This window comes from Maniola jurtina, chromosome 20 (genome assembly GCF_905333055.1).
Source record: "Maniola jurtina chromosome 20, ilManJurt1.1, whole genome shotgun sequence".
NCBI lineage: Eukaryota > Metazoa > Arthropoda > Insecta > Lepidoptera > Nymphalidae > Maniola > Maniola jurtina.
The window spans coordinates 4111792-4129584 of NC_060048.1; the positions used below are offsets into that span (position 1 = coordinate 4111792).

The 17793-nt window shown below is 37.3% G+C and overlaps 3 protein-coding genes across 3 annotated transcripts; 2 read left to right on the top strand and 1 right to left on the bottom strand.

Annotated features, from left to right (window-relative positions):
* Positions 1 to 553: 553 nt before the first annotated feature.
* On the top strand, positions 554 to 5141 carry LOC123875686 (store-operated calcium entry regulator STIMATE-like). Its single transcript, XM_045921673.1, has 6 exons — positions 554 to 888; positions 1345 to 1489; positions 2201 to 2322; positions 2817 to 3016; positions 3708 to 3782; positions 4095 to 5141. The coding sequence occupies exons 1-6, from the start codon at positions 759 to 761 to the stop codon at positions 4182 to 4184; spliced, it is 762 nt and encodes a 253-aa protein (XP_045777629.1). The 5' UTR covers positions 554 to 758; the 3' UTR covers positions 4185 to 5141.
* Positions 5142 to 9333: 4192 nt separating this feature from the next.
* On the bottom strand, positions 9334 to 11672 carry LOC123875837. Its single transcript, XM_045921884.1, has 5 exons — positions 11621 to 11672; positions 11257 to 11378; positions 10924 to 11065; positions 10261 to 10427; positions 9334 to 9461 (listed from the first exon to the last, which is right to left on the bottom strand). Exons 1-5 carry the CDS (start codon positions 11670 to 11672, stop codon positions 9360 to 9362), a joined length of 585 nt encoding a protein of 194 aa, XP_045777840.1. The 3' UTR covers positions 9334 to 9359.
* Positions 11673 to 12603: 931 nt separating this feature from the next.
* LOC123875680 (probable splicing factor, arginine/serine-rich 7) lies at positions 12604 to 17580 on the top strand. Its single transcript, XM_045921661.1, has 4 exons — positions 12604 to 13490; positions 15615 to 15775; positions 16226 to 16360; positions 16565 to 17580. The coding sequence occupies exons 1-4, from the start codon at positions 12774 to 12776 to the stop codon at positions 17391 to 17393; spliced, it is 1842 nt and encodes a 613-aa protein (XP_045777617.1). The 5' UTR covers positions 12604 to 12773; the 3' UTR covers positions 17394 to 17580.
* Positions 17581 to 17793: the final 213 nt, after the last annotated feature.

Below are 17793 nucleotides of genomic sequence, written 5' to 3' on the forward strand. Positions count from 1 at the left end.
GCGTATGTCGGCGAGCGGCGGCACAGACGGGGTCCATACTTGTATAGTTTAGCTAACTTGTTACAATTAACAACAAACTTGACATTGGCTTATCATTGTAAAAGCCAGACGAGAGAGAAAAAAAAAAGAAAAGATATTTCATATCTGTAGTCTTCAAGTTAAGAAACGTGTAGGTATCTAAGGCTGAAATGGGACTTCGTCTGTATTAGGTGTTAGCTGGCGGGCGTGCTCTGCCTTTTTGGAGTGTTTTTTTTTTTTTTGTTAAAACTGACTGGAAAGCGCTCTAAGGGGGGTGCCGTGCGTATGTCGGCGAGCGCCGGCACAGACGGGGTCCATACGTGTATAGTTTTCGTAACTTGTTACAAATAACTACAAACTTTAATGGCTAATCTTTGTAAAGCCAGACGAGAGAGAAAAAAAAGGCTGAAATGAATTCTAAAAAAGTAATAAAATAATTAATCTGTTTCACTGTCAATATCAAATAACTAAATGTCAGTGTCAATGTCACTTCTACGTTATTATTTATTAATGTCATTAATGTGTCAAATGTCACCAAATTGTTTTCGATTTCGAATCTTTTTACGTTTTTAATTTAATAAAGTTTTAATTTTTCGATATATTTACGCATTATTCAAAGTAGTTTTTTTACCACTCTTGATATGTGTATTTAGAAGAGTTTGTATTTATTTCTATTTAAAAGTAGTTATGTTCGGTACTTTCGTACATAAGAACTGTGCACTTAAAAGAAGAAATGAAAAATGAATAACTCCTCAGATTACTCCACAATCATCTGGTCCGAGCCACATTGCTCTAAAGATGCACTTACGGATACATACGGCTGGTTTATGCAGTTTCTCTTGGCAGTTTTGGCGTTTACGTGCCTAATTGGTAAGATAAATTGCAATATGAAAGTACTTATTATCTTAATTCTTAACCTTAGAATCATTGCCAATGCCTTGCGAGTTGCAACAGTATTGGCATTATTACCTCCTTTAACTATGCAGTGTACATTTTACACTGACTGAGATATAACTGGCTGTTGGGATAGATTCTATTATTTAAAAATATAACAGCCAACCAACATAAACAATAATATCCAACAAAAAGTTGGATATTATTTATTGTTAAAAATACTAATATATGAATATGTATATTTCACAAGATATTTAAGCATTGAGTACTGAGAAGTGAATGAAACTACAACCTAGTAAAACAAGGTAAAGTGGCTGCTTTTCCTGTGTCAATAATTGACATTAATAGAATTATTCTAAACATTTAAAACATGTGGTTATAGTTGAAATATTTCCAATAGCTCTACAAATTCGATAAACCTCTTTGCTTCAGGTAAAAGATTTTGTGAACCTCGCTATGCAAGAAGACCATGGCTGATTTGGTTCTATGACACATCAAAACAAGGTCTTGGAGCATTTATTATTCATGCTGCTAACGTTTGGCTTTCCCCTCACCTCAGTGGAAATCCTTGTACATGGTAAGGAATAAGGATAACATCTTAGTAAGAAAAGAGATACTGATTGACATGCAATGTGTGATACGGTCAAATAAAAACCCATGCTGATAATATTTATACCGACAAGACTTAACAGTGTTAAGAATCTATGTAAATATCTATATGTATTGATTAAAAAAAATATATACTTAATTATGAGTGTTCATGTGTGTGTTCATTCTCACAAGTGTTTAGTTTAATAGACATAATATGAGATAGTAGAGCTACCCGAATTGCAAGACGTCGCGCGAGTTTCCATCCTAATGTCGTTGACATTCCATCTGCACGCACGAAACGTTTTGCGTCATCATTCCTCATATGCATGGCTAAGGTTTGGAATACCACGATCTGTGTTTCCTACCAACTACAATCCGGGTGTCTTTAAAACAAGAGTGAATAGGCACCTTCTAGGTCAACACATCCCATCTTAGACCACATCATCACTTTCCATCAGATGTGATTGTGGTCAAGTGCTTGCCTTGAAAAAAAAGTTATGCCTTCTTAGTGTTGTGGGATGATAAAGTACATAGGGTGGGATGGTTAGGGGCTGGGTTGCCGCTACTGCTTTCTCATGAATAGAATAAAGGCAAGATGCGCCGCGCCACGGGATGCATGACGCTGCGCGCAATGTCCCAAACCACCCAGAAGGAAGCCTAATTTTGACATTTTATAAGATTTTTTGTTTGTCCAAAGGTACATAGTTAATTTCATGTTGGACTCTACACTGGGTCTTCTTATAATCTGGGCAGGCATCCGACTGGCGCAGTACTATGCCAGACTGTATGATATACCATTGATCAATTTTGGTGAATATGGTAAGTGATATCAAGATAATATCTACCTACACATATTTTGGGTTTTAACTGCCCGTCAACCTTATACTTAATAAAAGTTGTAGTATTTTGTTTGGTATTTCCTGTTTTAAGTACCATATGTACTTAAAAAATACTTACAGTATATATATCAATGTATAGATTTGAAAATTTCAGAATTTCTAATTGTATTCTCGCAACAACCTTACATTGCCTTAGACTTAACGTTTACTGACACCCACTACTATGTATGAAGCCATAGAAGTTAACTGGCTTTGTAATATCATATAAATATTAAATTATAATATTTTGTTTCATAATTCTTGTGGGTGGGAGGGAGATGGCCTGATGGGCATTACAACACTAAGGGTGTATGTTCACACACCATTAGCTTAGCAACCAAGCCAGACCAATTCGTGGCTCCTAAATTGTCCTCGCCCAAAATCAAACCCACAGTAAAAATATTTGGCAGTTGGATGAACATAGGTTTCTTGCAGGCAAACCACCGATGTGTTCCGCATGGATATGTCAGTGCGTACTATATGCAGCGCTAGCTACTTTCGCCAAGTCGATACTGGCGCTAGTGCTACGCCTACCCCCAGTGGTCGCTGTGCTATCGACGCTGCGACTGTCGCCCGTGTCGGACCCGCGCCTAGAACTGGCTGTAGTCATGCTCATCATTCCCTTCTTCATTAACGTGAGTCATTCCCGTGCATTGGCGGAGTTGATACTGGCGCTAACTACTATTTACCTAAACTAGGCTGGTCTCACTTGATTACGTGATGAATTGCACTTTATTGGGATGTGACAAGAGTTGCTTTTTATTTAAACGTCTTTGCGGAATGTGCCTTGTGAATTAGTATCTTACAGATACACAATCTGTAAGATACTAATTACTATTTTAAGGATTCTGTGCATAAACTCAACAAACATAAAGAGAAAATAAAACACCGGTCAAGTGCGAGTCAGACTAGCACATGAAGCGTTCACTTTCATGTAGAACACTGCAAGTTAATAACGGCTTGCGCCATCTACATGTGATTTAGTAAATTAATTTTTTTGTGAACATATTTTTTTTTGTGATGCAACCACAAATTCACGGTTTTCCGATTTTTTCTTTACTTGTGCTGACCTACGTAATTGCCAAATTTTATGATTTTTATGGTTTTTAAAAATCCCATGGGAACTCATTGATTTTCTGGGACAAAAAGTAGCCTATGTGTTAATCCATGGTCTATAATAATCTATCTCCACTACTTTCAGCCAAATCCCTTAAGTAGTTTTTGCGTGAAAGTAACAAACATCCATACATAACTACCTAAATACAAACTTCCGCGTTTATAATATTTCGATGGAGTAGATTTTCATTAAGTAACTTTTCTTTGCAGATTTTAATATTTTGGGTGACTGATAACTTCCTTATGTATCGACCAAGAGGTGTGAGCAGCAAAATTAAAACAAAGGTAAGACATTATAATTTAAAAAAAAACATTTTAATTTATTTATTCCTTCATGTTTTAATTTCATTATAAAGGCACTAACAGCTTATAAATAAGAAAAAATTGATGTGTAAAAAAGTTTATTTGCTAAAAGAACTACAGAAACTACACTGTCAACACATGAAATCTAGTCAAATAGAATAGAATAAGGTTTATTTGGTCAAATTAAACACAATAAATATTTCCAACAATAACGCCTTAAAATCTAACTTAACTTAAACATTGTTTATATTATGTGTCGTGCCAACGAAATGTTGCAACCAAGAACAATTTCAGGTGCGATACCAGTCGATAAAGAAAGAGAAGTCAGGGTCTGAAGAGGAGGAGCATTCGGCGGACGAACGTCTCCTCAGCGCGAGCGTATGACCACACACCCAGCCCGCCAAGAGGGCTTAACATATTGGCTTATGTGTTTAAACTTAGGCAGTCGGTATGTGTTGTGGGGTGTATATAGAACAATTTTGATATAAAACGATTAGGGCAAACCGGTCAAGTGTGAGTAGGACTCGCCAACGAAGGGTTCCGTATCAAATATCAATGTTTTTACGGTAAAGTTATAACAAGTTGCGTTCTACATTTGCCATGAAGCACTGTTCTAATTCTGTAAAATTGTTCAACCGGGTGAAGTCGGAGCGGACAGCTAGTTTTCAATAGAATAGAATAGAAATATGTTTTATTCAAACAAACTCTTACAAGTACTTTTGAATAATGCATCTACCACTGGTTCGGAATGCGTTTTTTACCGAGAAGAACTAGCAAGAAACTCGGTGGTTGCTCTTTTCAAAGTTTTAGTCAATTATGATGTCATAACCACATGAAGCAATTTACTGCAATACCCACCAATACCTGGAATCAGCAACATTATGCGAAATAATTGCTTAAAAAATTGCCCAATGCCCATATAAGCGCACCATTATAATTTGTTCTAGACTCGTCCGATCTCTTCACGAATCTCGATAAAGCAGTTATTTTAAATTATTATCATCATTAAGGTCACTATATGTCAGCGCCATATTTCCTACAATATCATTATAGGCACCTAGTTAGTTATATACTTAACTAGCAACCCGCCCCGGCTTCGCACGGGTGCTATGTAGATTATCGCAAATTAACACAAAATAATATTAAACTATACTACCATGATCTAAAATAGTTGCTATGCAATAATACAATATGCAGATAAACTAAGCTTTATAAAATAACGATGGTCTGGCACGCGCTGGCTCTGTTTCTACGAGTATATAACTCTACTTGATGAAACATTTATGTATAAAATGGTTTGCTATATCAGAAAATTTTATAATGGCAAAGCTCCTACCTGACATATTGTACCAAGATTTTGAGGGAATTTAATTTTAATAAAACTCATGATAGTTTGAGGTGTTACCATTGATTCATTCGTTTTGGATTACGTACCCTATATTTAACGAAAATGTTTCATTTAACCTTCTCTATCTTTATCCATACACTTACAAAATAAATATTTCTTTCTATCGTAGGGCCAATCAGCGACTTTTTGTTTAAATGACTATTTTCTTAACATTTACCAGACGAAGTACCTTTTTGAGTTTTGAGAGTACATACAACGGAATTTAATATAAATAATGACAACCTAACAACATACAATTTATCAAAGAGTATGTGATATTTTTTTTTCTCTCGTCTGTCTTTACAAAGATTAGCCAATGTCAAGTTTGTAGTTATTTGTAACAAGTTAGGGAAACTATACAAGTATGGACCCCGTCTGTGCCTGCGCTCGCCGACACACGCACGGCACCCCCTTAGAGCGCTTTCCAGTCAGTTTTAACCATGTTTTAACCAACAAAAAACACTCCAAAAAGGCAGAGCACGCCCCCCAGCTAACACCAACACAGACGAAGTCCCTATGTGATATTTGATATTAAGAAATATTGTTTGAGGTTAGCAAAATTTAAACATTTTGTTGAGGCTGATATATCTTAGAAATTATATACTTAAGTATAAAAGAAATATCTGTGTATATGACGCAGAGAAGTTATTAGGGAAATCAGAAACATTTTAATGATAGTAATTATTTTTAGTCATAAAGTTTATTGTCTTGAAACCATCACATCACAGTTATTTTTTAAATGTTTTGTACTTTGTTCGGAGTTAGATAATAATTCTACCCAGGCTATATAAACATTATTATCATCAGAATATACTTGGTGATAAACGATGTAATATAATCATGTAAAGTTGAGTATAATATTATTTATAAGTATATCGATAATAACTATGTTTATATAGAATATAAAATGTACATTGAAATATTGACTACTCGATGACATATTTCTCATAATTGTTGATATTATTGTGTGCGTGTAATAAGGCTTTAAAACGGATTGGTTCCCATACATATAAAATATATATATTTATTTACAAACGCAATATTAGATATACTGTGTTCCTACTTATGTATAGCCTGACTAGAAATATTAAAAAAAAAATTGCTCTGGGGGCACCACTAGTTTATGGTCTATGGTCAATAAGTTTAAGGTTTTGTATAAATTAGTTCCAAGGGGTTTCCGCAATATGGCGAGGTATTTTATTTTTCTGGTCAGGCTATAAGTTGTATACTCGCTACCTAATGTCTACTATATTCCAATAAATTATTAATATTAAGATGTACAAATATCTACGCAATTGCTTCATATTTGAATTTTGAATTGTATACTTATTTATTTAAAGGATATATGATAAATATTTTTTATAATGTTTAATTTTTATTAAAAAAAAGTTATTCAAATGTTCCTAAGATTTAAGTACTTAGCTCATGTAGTGCCATTTGTATTTACGTGTTAATAAAATCGAATAAAGACTGAAAAAGTCGAAAAAATTAATATGTAGAAAATTATTATGTTAGGTACCTAAACGTTGTATTGTACCTTCTTAAGATAAAATTGGTCTTATTCAGTTGTATCTCAGATCTCTAAGGCCATGAGCAGACCAAGCAGCGAAGTCAAACATAGGTGAATTAATGTGAGCATGCATAGCCAATCTACAAGTGCAAAAAATATTTTTTGAGTTATCGCTAAAAAACGTGATATTTTAAAAAACAATCCAATATTTTTACTTTGATTTAAGTTTGATCTTACGACGCACTCTGTGGACATCAAACGATCGATCGCTTGCCTTCGCTGTTGTAGAATCAGCGAATGCAGTTAGTGAATTTGTAATGATGAGCATATAGTGCGTACCTTAGAATACAGAACAAGTAAATTTGAGCATTCACTCGCCATATTTGCTTTGTGTCAACTGTCATGTCTAAGGTGCGATTTTAGTCCATAATTTAAGGTTGAACCGTACTTGTCACAGAACAAATATGGCGAGTGAGTTCTCATTAGCCTTTTTACCCGACTATGGCAAAGCTAAACGGAAGGGTAATGATTTTAGCAGTCTATGTAAAAGATGTATTATATGTAGATTTGTATTTATGTCTGTTCCACCGTAGCGCCTAAACTACGGAACCGATTTTGATGAAAGAGCTGTCAATCGATTCGTTATTATAGTCCGGGTGACATAGGATACATAGAACATTGACATTTTATATGAAATAGAAATTGCCCGCGGCTTCCCCGGCGTGGATATCGGTTTTTTATCCCGTAGGAACTCTCTGATTTTCCAGGATAAAAAGTGGCCTATATCCTTCCCCGGGATGTATCCCAAGTACCTTTCATTAAAATCGGTTCAGCGGTTGGGCCGTGAAAACGTAGCCGACGGACAGACAGACAGACAGACACACTTTCGAATTTATAATATTAGTATGGATAATCGACATTGTAACGAGTTCAGTACTGGACTGTAACTTGATAGAGAGCGCTCGACACTTCCGGTCGGGGAGAGTGCCTGTGTGGGTCTGGAAGAGGGCGAACGGCGCGGCCTTGTTGCGGAGTGGAGAGTTGCTGCAGACTGAGCAGTCCGCGGCGCAAAAAATGTTCTCTTAGAACAGGTAAGTGTAGAAATTTCGATACTAAAAAATTATAAAGCTGTCAGTAAATACCTATTCAAGATGACCTCATATGGTAAGTGACATATTTTCGTTATCAGCCTCGTTCATAATTCGCTTTCGCTTGCCTTAGCTGCTCGGTCTGTACGCGCCTTAACTAAATCGATGTCTGTCCAAGTAGTATTTTCGCTGCAGGGAACATTGTGACAAAAATGCATCTATTTTTTAGTTTTGTGTACAACTGAATAGGCGCCGATGTTTATTGATATGTTGACATGTTAAATCATTAAATTGACCAATATTTTTAATTGGACATTCCATTGATGTAAAATTGTTTTACTTATATAGGTGCCAAGCTTTTATTTGTTTATTTACCAAAAACTGGCAAGGTAGACTAGAATATTCTGTCTCATACTTGGGGTCAAAGATTTACATAGAAATCTTTGAGCTCATGTAACATTAAAACTAAACATTTTTACAGAAATCTGACAAACCGTAGACGGATGTCTAAAATCTAGAACTTGCCTACATCATTTCATTGAGTTTAGTTGGTTAGAATTCAAATGAGAACCCAACTACGTTTATAGGAGTGAGTTACGAATAGACTCCTTTTAATATACCTAGTAAAAAAGATCGCACCAAAATCCAGTGCCCATTTATAGTACCTACCATCGTCGGTGTGATCACAATACTAGTGATTTGATATTGTTTGCAACGTGGTTATAACTATTAAGTTTTTTAAATATTGTACTGTTAAGCTTGCCATGAAGGATGGTTTGTAAAAAAAAATTATATTATGTAAAAATACATATTGACTGTGTATATCTATTTGTGCAGCTGTTATTGTTTGTGCGAATATAAAATTACACATAAATATAATTGTTTTATTGTATACAAAAGCTTGATTTTTAAAACGGCAAAATCATCGTGAGTAGACCTCTTGGGAGACAATTCGGCTTACGTGGTACCTCCCACCGATTACTTTAATGTGGGGTGGTTTTAGCCCAGCTGAAGGACTTTAAAGGCCAGGTCGCGACAGGTCGGGATTGCAATGCGGGTTGTGAGGGTTTTTTTTTAATTCACTATAGGTAAGCGCTTGACCACAATCACACCTGATGGAAAGTGATGATGTGGTCTAAGATGGGACGCGTTTACCTAGAAGGTGCCTATTCACTCTTGTTTTAAAGATACCCGGATTGTAATTGGTAGGAAACACAGATCGCGGAAGAGTATTCTAAACCTTAGCCATGCGTATGAGGAATGAAGACGCAAAACGTTTCGTGCGTGTAGATGGAATGTCAACGACATAAGGATGGAAACTCGCCCGGCGTCTTGCGGTTCTATTGCGTGCTATTATACATCGATGCGTGCTATACCTTGGCACTTGTTTTGCGATCTCTGTCCGATATCTTTCAGATTTCATTTGCTGCTGTTGTTGGCTGTTGCAATCTTTGATACCTATCTAATAAAGGTTGCAATAGCAATTTGTGCACCTGTGTAGATCTGTGGAAGTTGATGATAAAATTAAACTGACGGGTGATAGTTTTAACGCTTTATTGGTAGGTAATATTGGTTTAATTATTTACTAATTCATTTTTTTCTATCAGCTCACGTCTGGTGCCTCCGGCTTGTACTAATTTGCGTTTCAGCTGTAACATAATAGCCTTGTTTCTTTTCTGTAAAAAAATTCTATGTTTTACTTTTTATTTTTACTTTCACTTTACCGATAGATGTGGTTTTCCACGCACACCACAGGGTAGGTACTAGGTACTAATCTCATCCGAGCGATCTTTATTTATTATCGAATCTCATCCGACCAACAACATAGATAGGAGGATATTTACCTACATTGAAATCATTTTTTTAACAAATTTTTTAGGGTTCCGTACCTCAAAAGGAAAAACGGAACCCTTATAGGATCACTTTGTCTGTCTGTCCGTCTGTCCGTCGTTCGTGTCTGTCAAGAAACCTATAGGGTACCTACTTCCCGTTGACCTAGAATCATGATATTTGGCAGGTCTTATATAGAACAAGTACAGGAATAATTCTGAAAACCCAGAATTTGTGGTTACATCATTTAAAAAAAAATTAAAATGTGTGTTAATTTTCAAGGTAAGATAACTATACCAAGTGGGGTATCATATGAAAGAGCACCTGTACATTCTAAAACAGATTTTTGTTTATTTTTATGTATAATAGTTTTTGATTTATCGTGCAAAATGTTGGAAAAAATACCCGAGTATGGAACCCTCAGTGCGCGAGTCTGACTCGCACTTGGCCGGTTTTCACCTACCTACCTACCATCATCCTAAGCACAGAGGCTTAGTGGTTTGTGCTCCTAAGTCATGGCTATGTAACAAGGGAGGGTACCTACTGGAATAAAAACAGTCTAAGATTTATTCCGCCTAATCGTAGACAAGGAGTATAGAAAACTGACTTTCAGTAATGGAAAGAAATATCAACAAGAATAGTTACCGTCAAAACACTGCATTCACGCTCAATAGCATCGCATTCGCTTTCTATAGCCGCTGCCTCCTTGCATTTTTGTTCGTTCATCTCCAAAACCTTCGCTATTTTCCGTCTCTCTATTTCCTCCTGCTCTTCCTTTACTTTTTTGTTTTGAAGGTCAGCTATTTTCCGCTCTGTTCAAATATACTTACCTATATACACACGTCACACACATGCACATACATTATATTATAGTATACGACAGATCGAGATGGCCCCCGCCAAAGAGTAAATGTATAGGGTAGCCCCCGCACAGCCACAGCACTAACCCGCTGCGGGTGAGCGCGGGTGATGTGCGGATGTGCGACGTGTTCCTTCGCCTCATACCCAGCTTCCGACGCCTCCCCCATCCCAGTTTTAAGCAATCAAATATCAATATCACCTTGCTTATTTATTAGTTACAGTAAAGAAAAACATCGTGACGAAACACCTGCATACCCGAGAGTTCTCTATAGTTACTTACTCACTTAGCATGTTCTCAATAGGCGTGTACATAGTTTGCCTATCAATATGCACTTGATCAGCGTGGTCAACTTGCCAACCCCTTCTCATTCTGAGAGGATACCCATGCTCAGTAGTGCGCTGGCAGCGATGGATTGTGATAATGAAATATCTATAGCTAGTATCTACCTTTTGCAAGCATATCTTCATATCCTTGTTTATGAGCGTTGATATTTGATAGATGATTTTCAAATTTAGACTTTTCAGAGACGCTGCATATTTTTGTTATTGATATTTGGTTTGTGACTTTGGATATTTGATCTTTTAAATCCTGGGGAAGTAAATAGTAGATTGTATCATAAGGGAGCAAAATAGTATTTTTACGGCGAGGGCGCTTTTTTAAATCCAGAGCTTTGCTATAGGTAAGTAAAGGAAAGTGCACTAATATAGATAATTTAGACCACCTATTTTGTAAGTCTTACCACATCTACTTTGATAGTTATACTTAATATTAAAATTTACCTCCATCTGATGCAATATAAAGTCACACTCGGATTGAATAAGTGAAATATCTTCAGTCAAAGAGCGTTCTAAACTACGTAAAGAGTTTTCCACTTTTGCATTTTTTAGTTTTCTTTTGGTAGCTATGCGGAAATAAAATATAAAGTCATTTCAATATTTTTATATTCATAAGTAAATACTAATAATATAAGAATACGAAAGTGCGTCTGTCTGTTCACGCGGCCTATCCATTTTCAACCGATTCTGACCTGGCACAGAAATATAGCTTTCTGCCCAGGGAAGGACATTATATGTTACCTATGTCGTAGAAAAAGAAAGAGTTGGATTTTGCATTTTATTTAGATTATTATTCATAGATACTTGCCTGATTGTAGCTGTGATTGCAAGTCATTTATTTTGTCATTGAGAGAAGCCATTTTAAAACATAAAATAAATCGTTAGATGAAAATGTTTCAGGGTTGAACTTTGAACGATCGAAAACTTTTTCGCGCTCTTTTGTGACCGGAAATGACGGATTGATCACAGATTATGGGAAGGATACACATTTTTTTATTAGCTTTACGGCTCTGGATTCTAATTCTTTTGACCTAATATACAGATAATTGCTTGCGCCCCAGAAACATTTACTGATTACACTTTCACGCCAAGCTTTTTAAATGGCCTCTGACTATCCTATATGTTATTGGTCTGTGCCTCTGACCAACCGCTAACCGCTTGCTGGAAAAAACCGTAGTGCGGCCTCTACTTGTATTGTATGTTCTTTTTCTTAATCCTAATAACCTGAACCATCATTAAGATACCCAAAAAAGAGTGATTTTTCCCATAGAGTTATGTACATATGGATTTTTCCGTGATTTTCCATACCTACCTTCGGTTTTATTTTTGTCAAACTATAATGTAGGGAAAAATGGTCCCTTTTCTTTAAGGTAATTAAATTTAATTTCGCCCAAAAAGCCAGATCCAAAGTGGTTTTTGCAAATTAAATTTACTACAAAGGAAATAAAACAAATCAAAACATATTTTTTAAAGAAGATTTATGTAATTTTATGACAAAGTAAAACACACCATCCATATGGTGAAGAAACCTGACATGGGTAAAATGTTTGATAAAATATATACTTTTTTTTGCTGAATGTATAATCAATGAACCTTTTTATCTTATTTTATTTTAGTTCAGTGTAGAAAGTAATTTTGCAGTTGATTGATTTTTTATAATTAGGTTGTTATAATACAAAGCCGACTCACAATGTTTGATACGTTTACAATGTTACCCGTGACTACTGTCAGCGAGCTAGTCTAGGAATCTAGATCTCTATGATCTCTACTCAGTACTCTCTAGTCTATGGGTGATCTGTCAAAAAAAATGAAGCTGGCTAAAGCGTGTGGCGTGTTTTTTCACCAATAATCATTAAATTATTTTTTACAACCTCCATCTGAACGAGCAACTTGCAAAATGTGATATTTGTGTACTGTGAATCTTAAAGACCAAATATATAGGCTCATTGGAACGAGTATTCATGTGCAAATCGGCAAAAATGGTGTCCAGCAGTACTAGGGTGATTCAAGTCACCAACATCGCTCCTCAGGCGACTAAGGATCAGATGCAAACCCTGTTTGGGTATCTAGGGAAAATAGATGACATCAGGTTGTATCCTACGATACGAGATGTGTCCTGTCCGGTGCAGTCTCGTATATGTTACGTGAAGTACTACGATTCGGCGACGGTCAACGTCGCTCAACACATGACGAACACAGTGTTCATCGATCGCGCGCTAATCGTCATTCCCATGCAGTCCGGTGAGATCCCCGATGAGCACAAGGCGCTGGAAATGTCAAGTAATGGAACGTTAGTGCCCGGTCTCAATAACGCGGAGCCACGTCTCCCGGCGCACGTCGTCAACTCGTTAGAGGGCGTCCCGCCGAGTCAAGTCATTCAGACGTACGACCCTAAGTTAGCAGCCGCAGGATTACCGCCGTACCCGCCCCTACCAGCCGCATACGAGTCGCGGAAGATTGAAGAAATAAGACGGACAGTGCTACTCATCGATGTGGGTGCCCTGACCTATCAACAAATTATAGATCACTTTAGCCAAGCTGGTGAAGTCAACTATTTGCGTTTCTGTGACAGAGATGTAGACCAACTGAAGTATGCGCTGCTGGAGATGTCCGAACAAGAGAGTGTTATCAAAGCACTCCAGCTCAACGGAACCACTATTGCGGGACAAACGATTTTGGTAAATATGCCTCATTACTTTTGTAATATCATTTTATTAAATGATATCAAAAGATTACAAATCTCACCTGAAAATATTGGTTGTAAACTGAGATTGTACATAACAGACATATGTAATGTGTTCTTATTTTTTCAAGCAGTCTTATGAATCTTCTCATGCCATTTGCTGTGATCGCCTGCTTGGGACAGCTTCCTTGTTGTATCAGACTCAGCGTCACAACTACAACTACACTGATTACATAATATTTCTATTAACTAAAGAAATGTTGTAGATTAATAGAGCATGGTTACAACATGCTCTATTAATCTGTATTGCAACGTTATCCTGAATATCATCATTTGATCATTTAGTTATATTTCTCTCAAATTTTAGTTGTAAGAATATTTGAAGTGTACCTTGTAAACACATGTCTACATAAGTAGGAATCTAGAATGTTACAGACGCCACATGCCAGAGACTCCCGTCTGTAAGGGCAGCATCTGCATTTGTATAGACAGTTGCAGAGCTAATATATTGTGTAAGTAGTAACTTGAAAGTTCATCCAATTGTGAAAGCAGGCCGCAGACTACAGACTGCAATATCCAGACCACCATTAGTATATAAATTACACCTGATAAATTATCATAATGTCATGACTGAATTTTGGCCATGGCAGCCAATCTCAATGGAGACAAATGGAATGGTATGCTGAAGATATAAGGCCAAGTGTGTGTGCAAACACTAACACACAATGCCAATTCTATATTATATATAATAATTCTATTCCCACACTCTCATAACATGACCAAAGAGAGATTGGGCACAGGACAAACAGCAGACTCCAAAACGGGGAATTTGATCTCAAATGTTCATTTATTAATTTGTCAATTTAGTTTTGGGCTATGACTCTACATATTGAATGTTTTATCAAAATAAATATGATTATTTAGTTAAATTGATTACTATTTGAGAGCCAATTTCTCAGCAGTAAGTTTCCTAAACATAAATGATTTTTGGGTTTAATACTTCAAACCAGTGAAAATATAATTATTACAAACTAACCTAGGATGGTTTATTTTGATTATTTATTTATTTATTTTGATGATACTGTCATAGCATGGTTTTTTTCTAAGTTAGAAACAGATCAGCATAACTGTGTATCTATTATGTTCTTGCATCAACTGTGCTCTGTGCATTTTGCATAGTGGATACCAATCCAATGCAACTCATCGTTGCAGCAATTGCAGATGCTCTGAGCAATATGATACACAAACAGAGTAGATACATAGCTTCAGGTGCAAACAAACTACAGTGCTGTGTTGTGTTGCAATGTAATTTGGCGAGGCAATCCACTCCGCGAGCTTCTGTATCCTAAAGTACCACAACATACAGTTGGCATCAGGAAAAAAAGAATTCTGATTTTGAACCTGGTGTGAGTGATTCATTGTTTGATTTCATTCATTATTTGATGCTGTATACATTAGCTATCTCTTGGCTTTCCATGGGTATACCCATAATAAAGCTTTAAATAATTTAATAATATTTGATGCTGTAATAGAACAATAGGCGAGCATGCCTGGAGTGCTACACTATTATGTTATCAATGTCTGACCGAGCATTCAGCTTTGACTTCTGCTTCGACCATGTTCAGCCAAAAGTTCATCTGTGGCCGAAACGGTCCGAAGTTTTGGCCAATGACAAAGGTGTCTACCAAGCTTGGAAATTGAATGAACTGTTGCACAAAATTATACGAGTGCACAATAGAAGAGGCGGCATGCTGGGGGTGGGGTCACAGTGTTATTATTTATGACAAGTTAACAAAACAAAAGTCAAGATAAACTTACAAAAAAATATTACATTCACTTTTAGCGGATCTTGAACTGAATTTCTCAGGATTAGCAAACCTATGGCTTCAGTTTTGGCCAAAAATCTACCTTCACTCTCGTTCCCAGTCAACCTTTTGTTTCTTGTGCAATTGGAAAGTACAGTACCTATGCATTGACGCATAGATGTCCAGACACACAACTTTATGTATGACTCCAATCGCCATCTGTTGCAATACAACGCCACAAACTGTAGTTTGTTGCACCTTTAACAGGTTAATTTGGAATGTACCGACATTTGAATGTATGAATTTCCACGCAGGTGCACCACGCCACGCAAGCGATATGTAAGCCTCAGACTAAGAGCAACGAGGCGGCGCAGCGGGAGATAGAGGAGGCCATGTGCCGCGTCAAGGAGGCGCAGAGTCTCATCTCGGCGGCTATAGACCCCGTCATCGGAATGCTGTCTAAGGATAAGAGAAGGTAACAAAAGCAAATGATTTTAGTATATATCAAAAACTATTTCACTGAGTTTGATTGTCTTAAGAGTATCATCATCATCATCATGATCAACTGATCGCCGGTCTGCTACTGAGAACTATAATTTAGACTTTTTGGTTAGGTTAGGTTTAGATTTCCATTCCATGGGGACGCTTCTAGTTCCCACGGTGAAAAGTAGCCGATATCCATCTCCAAGATCCAAGCTATCTGTACCAAATAGATGACGGCCGTGGCTTAGTCATTTTTATCTTGATGTAAGCTATTTTTATACCTTTAGTCAAAATTGGCTAAACTAATGAGCCGTGAGTGAAGAGGCAGCAGGCAGATGCACTCGCGCATTTCAAAGCTATCCCACTGTTACTGTTATTTCAAAAAATTTAATATATTTATGACATATTATAAAATGGCTAATCAAAACTTTTCGAGAACCAGGTCCCGATCTCGATCCCGACGCCGCTCGCGGTCGCGATCGCGGCGCTCGCGCTCCCGGCACCGCAGCAAGCGCTCGCGCTCCCGCTCGCGGCACCGCTCCCGCCGCTCGCGCTCGCGACACAGGCACCGCACCAGGTAACCTCTTATCAGTCTATACAAGCCACCACAAGCTCTTAATCAAGATATTTTTTTTAATATGTGACCTAAACTTCCTAAAAATTATCATTCGTACTTTTATTGGAAGTTGATTAAAATTTTTCATGTCCCTTTATCACTGATTTTATCTGTTCATGTGATAGCTGTCTTAAGGCACTTAAATTATTTTGGTATATTTTGCAGGTCGCGCTCCCGTCACCGCAGCTCGCGTCGGTCGCGCTCGCGGTCGCGCCATCGCAGCTCGCGCTCTAAACGCGACCGCTCGCGTGACCGAGACCGAAAGGACAAGAAAGACGACAAGCGAGACAAAGACAGAGACAAGGATAAGGACAAGGAGAAAGAGAAAGAAAAGTCCAAATCACCACCCAAAGAGGTCGAGAAAGAAGAAAAGGAAGAAGTTAAACCTGAAAATACTGAACCCGAAACCAATGGAACTATTACGGAAGTTAAATCCAAAGCGTCTTCACCAGTCGACGATAAGGATAAAAGCGACGTAGAAAAGGAAAAAGACGTTAAAGAGAAAGAGAAATCGCCCGTAAAGAAAAAGGACAGATCTCGATCTAGAGACCGCAAACGCGATCGCTCGCGTTCCAAGCGCAGATCTCGATCGCGATCGAGGAGGAAACGGTCGAGATCCCGTCGAAGATCGAGGTCTAGGGATAGAAAGAGGTCCCGTTCCCGGGATAGGAAACGCTCTAGATCGCGGGATAGAAAACGGTCCCGTTCGAGGGACAGAAAGAGATCAAGGTCGAGGGATAGAAAACGGACGCGGTCGAGGGATAGAAAACGTTCGCGTTCGCGTGATCGTAAACGCTCCCGCTCCCAAAGCCGTAGATCCAAGAGTCGCTCGCACAGAGATTCCAAGACTCCCCACGAGAGGAAGTCACGTGAGCGCTCACCAAACCTTCCGCCAGTTTTGGAGGAGAAAAATAATTCTATACTAGAGAAACCAATTGATATAGCAGACGAGAAGAATTCACCAGACAACATGGACATCTCAAATTCTCCATAAACACGCATGTTTTTTTATTTTCATGTAAAGATGGACATTATTGAAATTGTTGTACGTAGGAGTAAGATTTTTTTTTATAGAGTCCCTCATTTAATTTTTAGTGCTCATCCATCGTGCGTCTCATTTAGTATTGATTTTTAAAATTGGTTGACAAATAGGGTAAGAGTAATAAAATAACTGAATTGTATAGGTTGTTTTATTTACGGTACCTATCTTTGCAGATTATAGCTATTTTGATATTGATTATGATAGCTAATATTAATTTACCCTGCGTTTCCTTGGGCTTTTCTTTTGGACTGTTTGAGACATTGAAATTCTTCAGTTTAAGGTACCTTAAATTGAGGAATTTCAAAAATTTTTTTTAATTTGTTTACATACTGAACTCAATCGCTTACGCAAT

Bases quoted from the DNA above. Each gene is read 5' to 3' on its own strand.
- LOC123875680 (XM_045921661.1), top strand. From the start codon at position 12,774: ATGTGCAAATCGGCAAAAATGGTGTCCAGCAGTACTAGGGTGATTCAA. The intron at 15,776-16,225 runs GTAACAAAAGCA...TTCGAGAACCAG, and splicing joins CTGTCTAAGGATAAGAGAAG to GTCCCGATCTCGATCCCGAC. The intron at 16,361-16,564 runs GTAACCTCTTAT...TATATTTTGCAG, and splicing joins CGACACAGGCACCGCACCAG to GTCGCGCTCCCGTCACCGCA.
- LOC123875837 (XM_045921884.1), bottom strand. From the start codon at position 11,672: ATGGCTTCTCTCAATGACAAAATAAATGACTTGCAATCACAGCTACAA. The intron at 10,428-10,923 runs GTAGATACTAGC...ATATTTGAACAG, and splicing joins TGAAGATATGCTTGCAAAAG to AGCGGAAAATAGCTGACCTT. The intron at 9,462-10,260 runs GTAACTATTCTT...ATTTTTTTACAG, and splicing joins GTGAATGCAGTGTTTTGACG to AAAAGAAACAAGGCTATTAT.
- LOC123875686 (XM_045921673.1), top strand. From the start codon at position 759: ATGAATAACTCCTCAGATTACTCCACAATCATCTGGTCCGAGCCACAT. The intron at 1,490-2,200 runs GTAAGGAATAAG...GTTTGTCCAAAG, and splicing joins AGTGGAAATCCTTGTACATG to GTACATAGTTAATTTCATGT. The intron at 2,323-2,816 runs GTAAGTGATATC...GGTTTCTTGCAG, and splicing joins GATCAATTTTGGTGAATATG to GCAAACCACCGATGTGTTCC.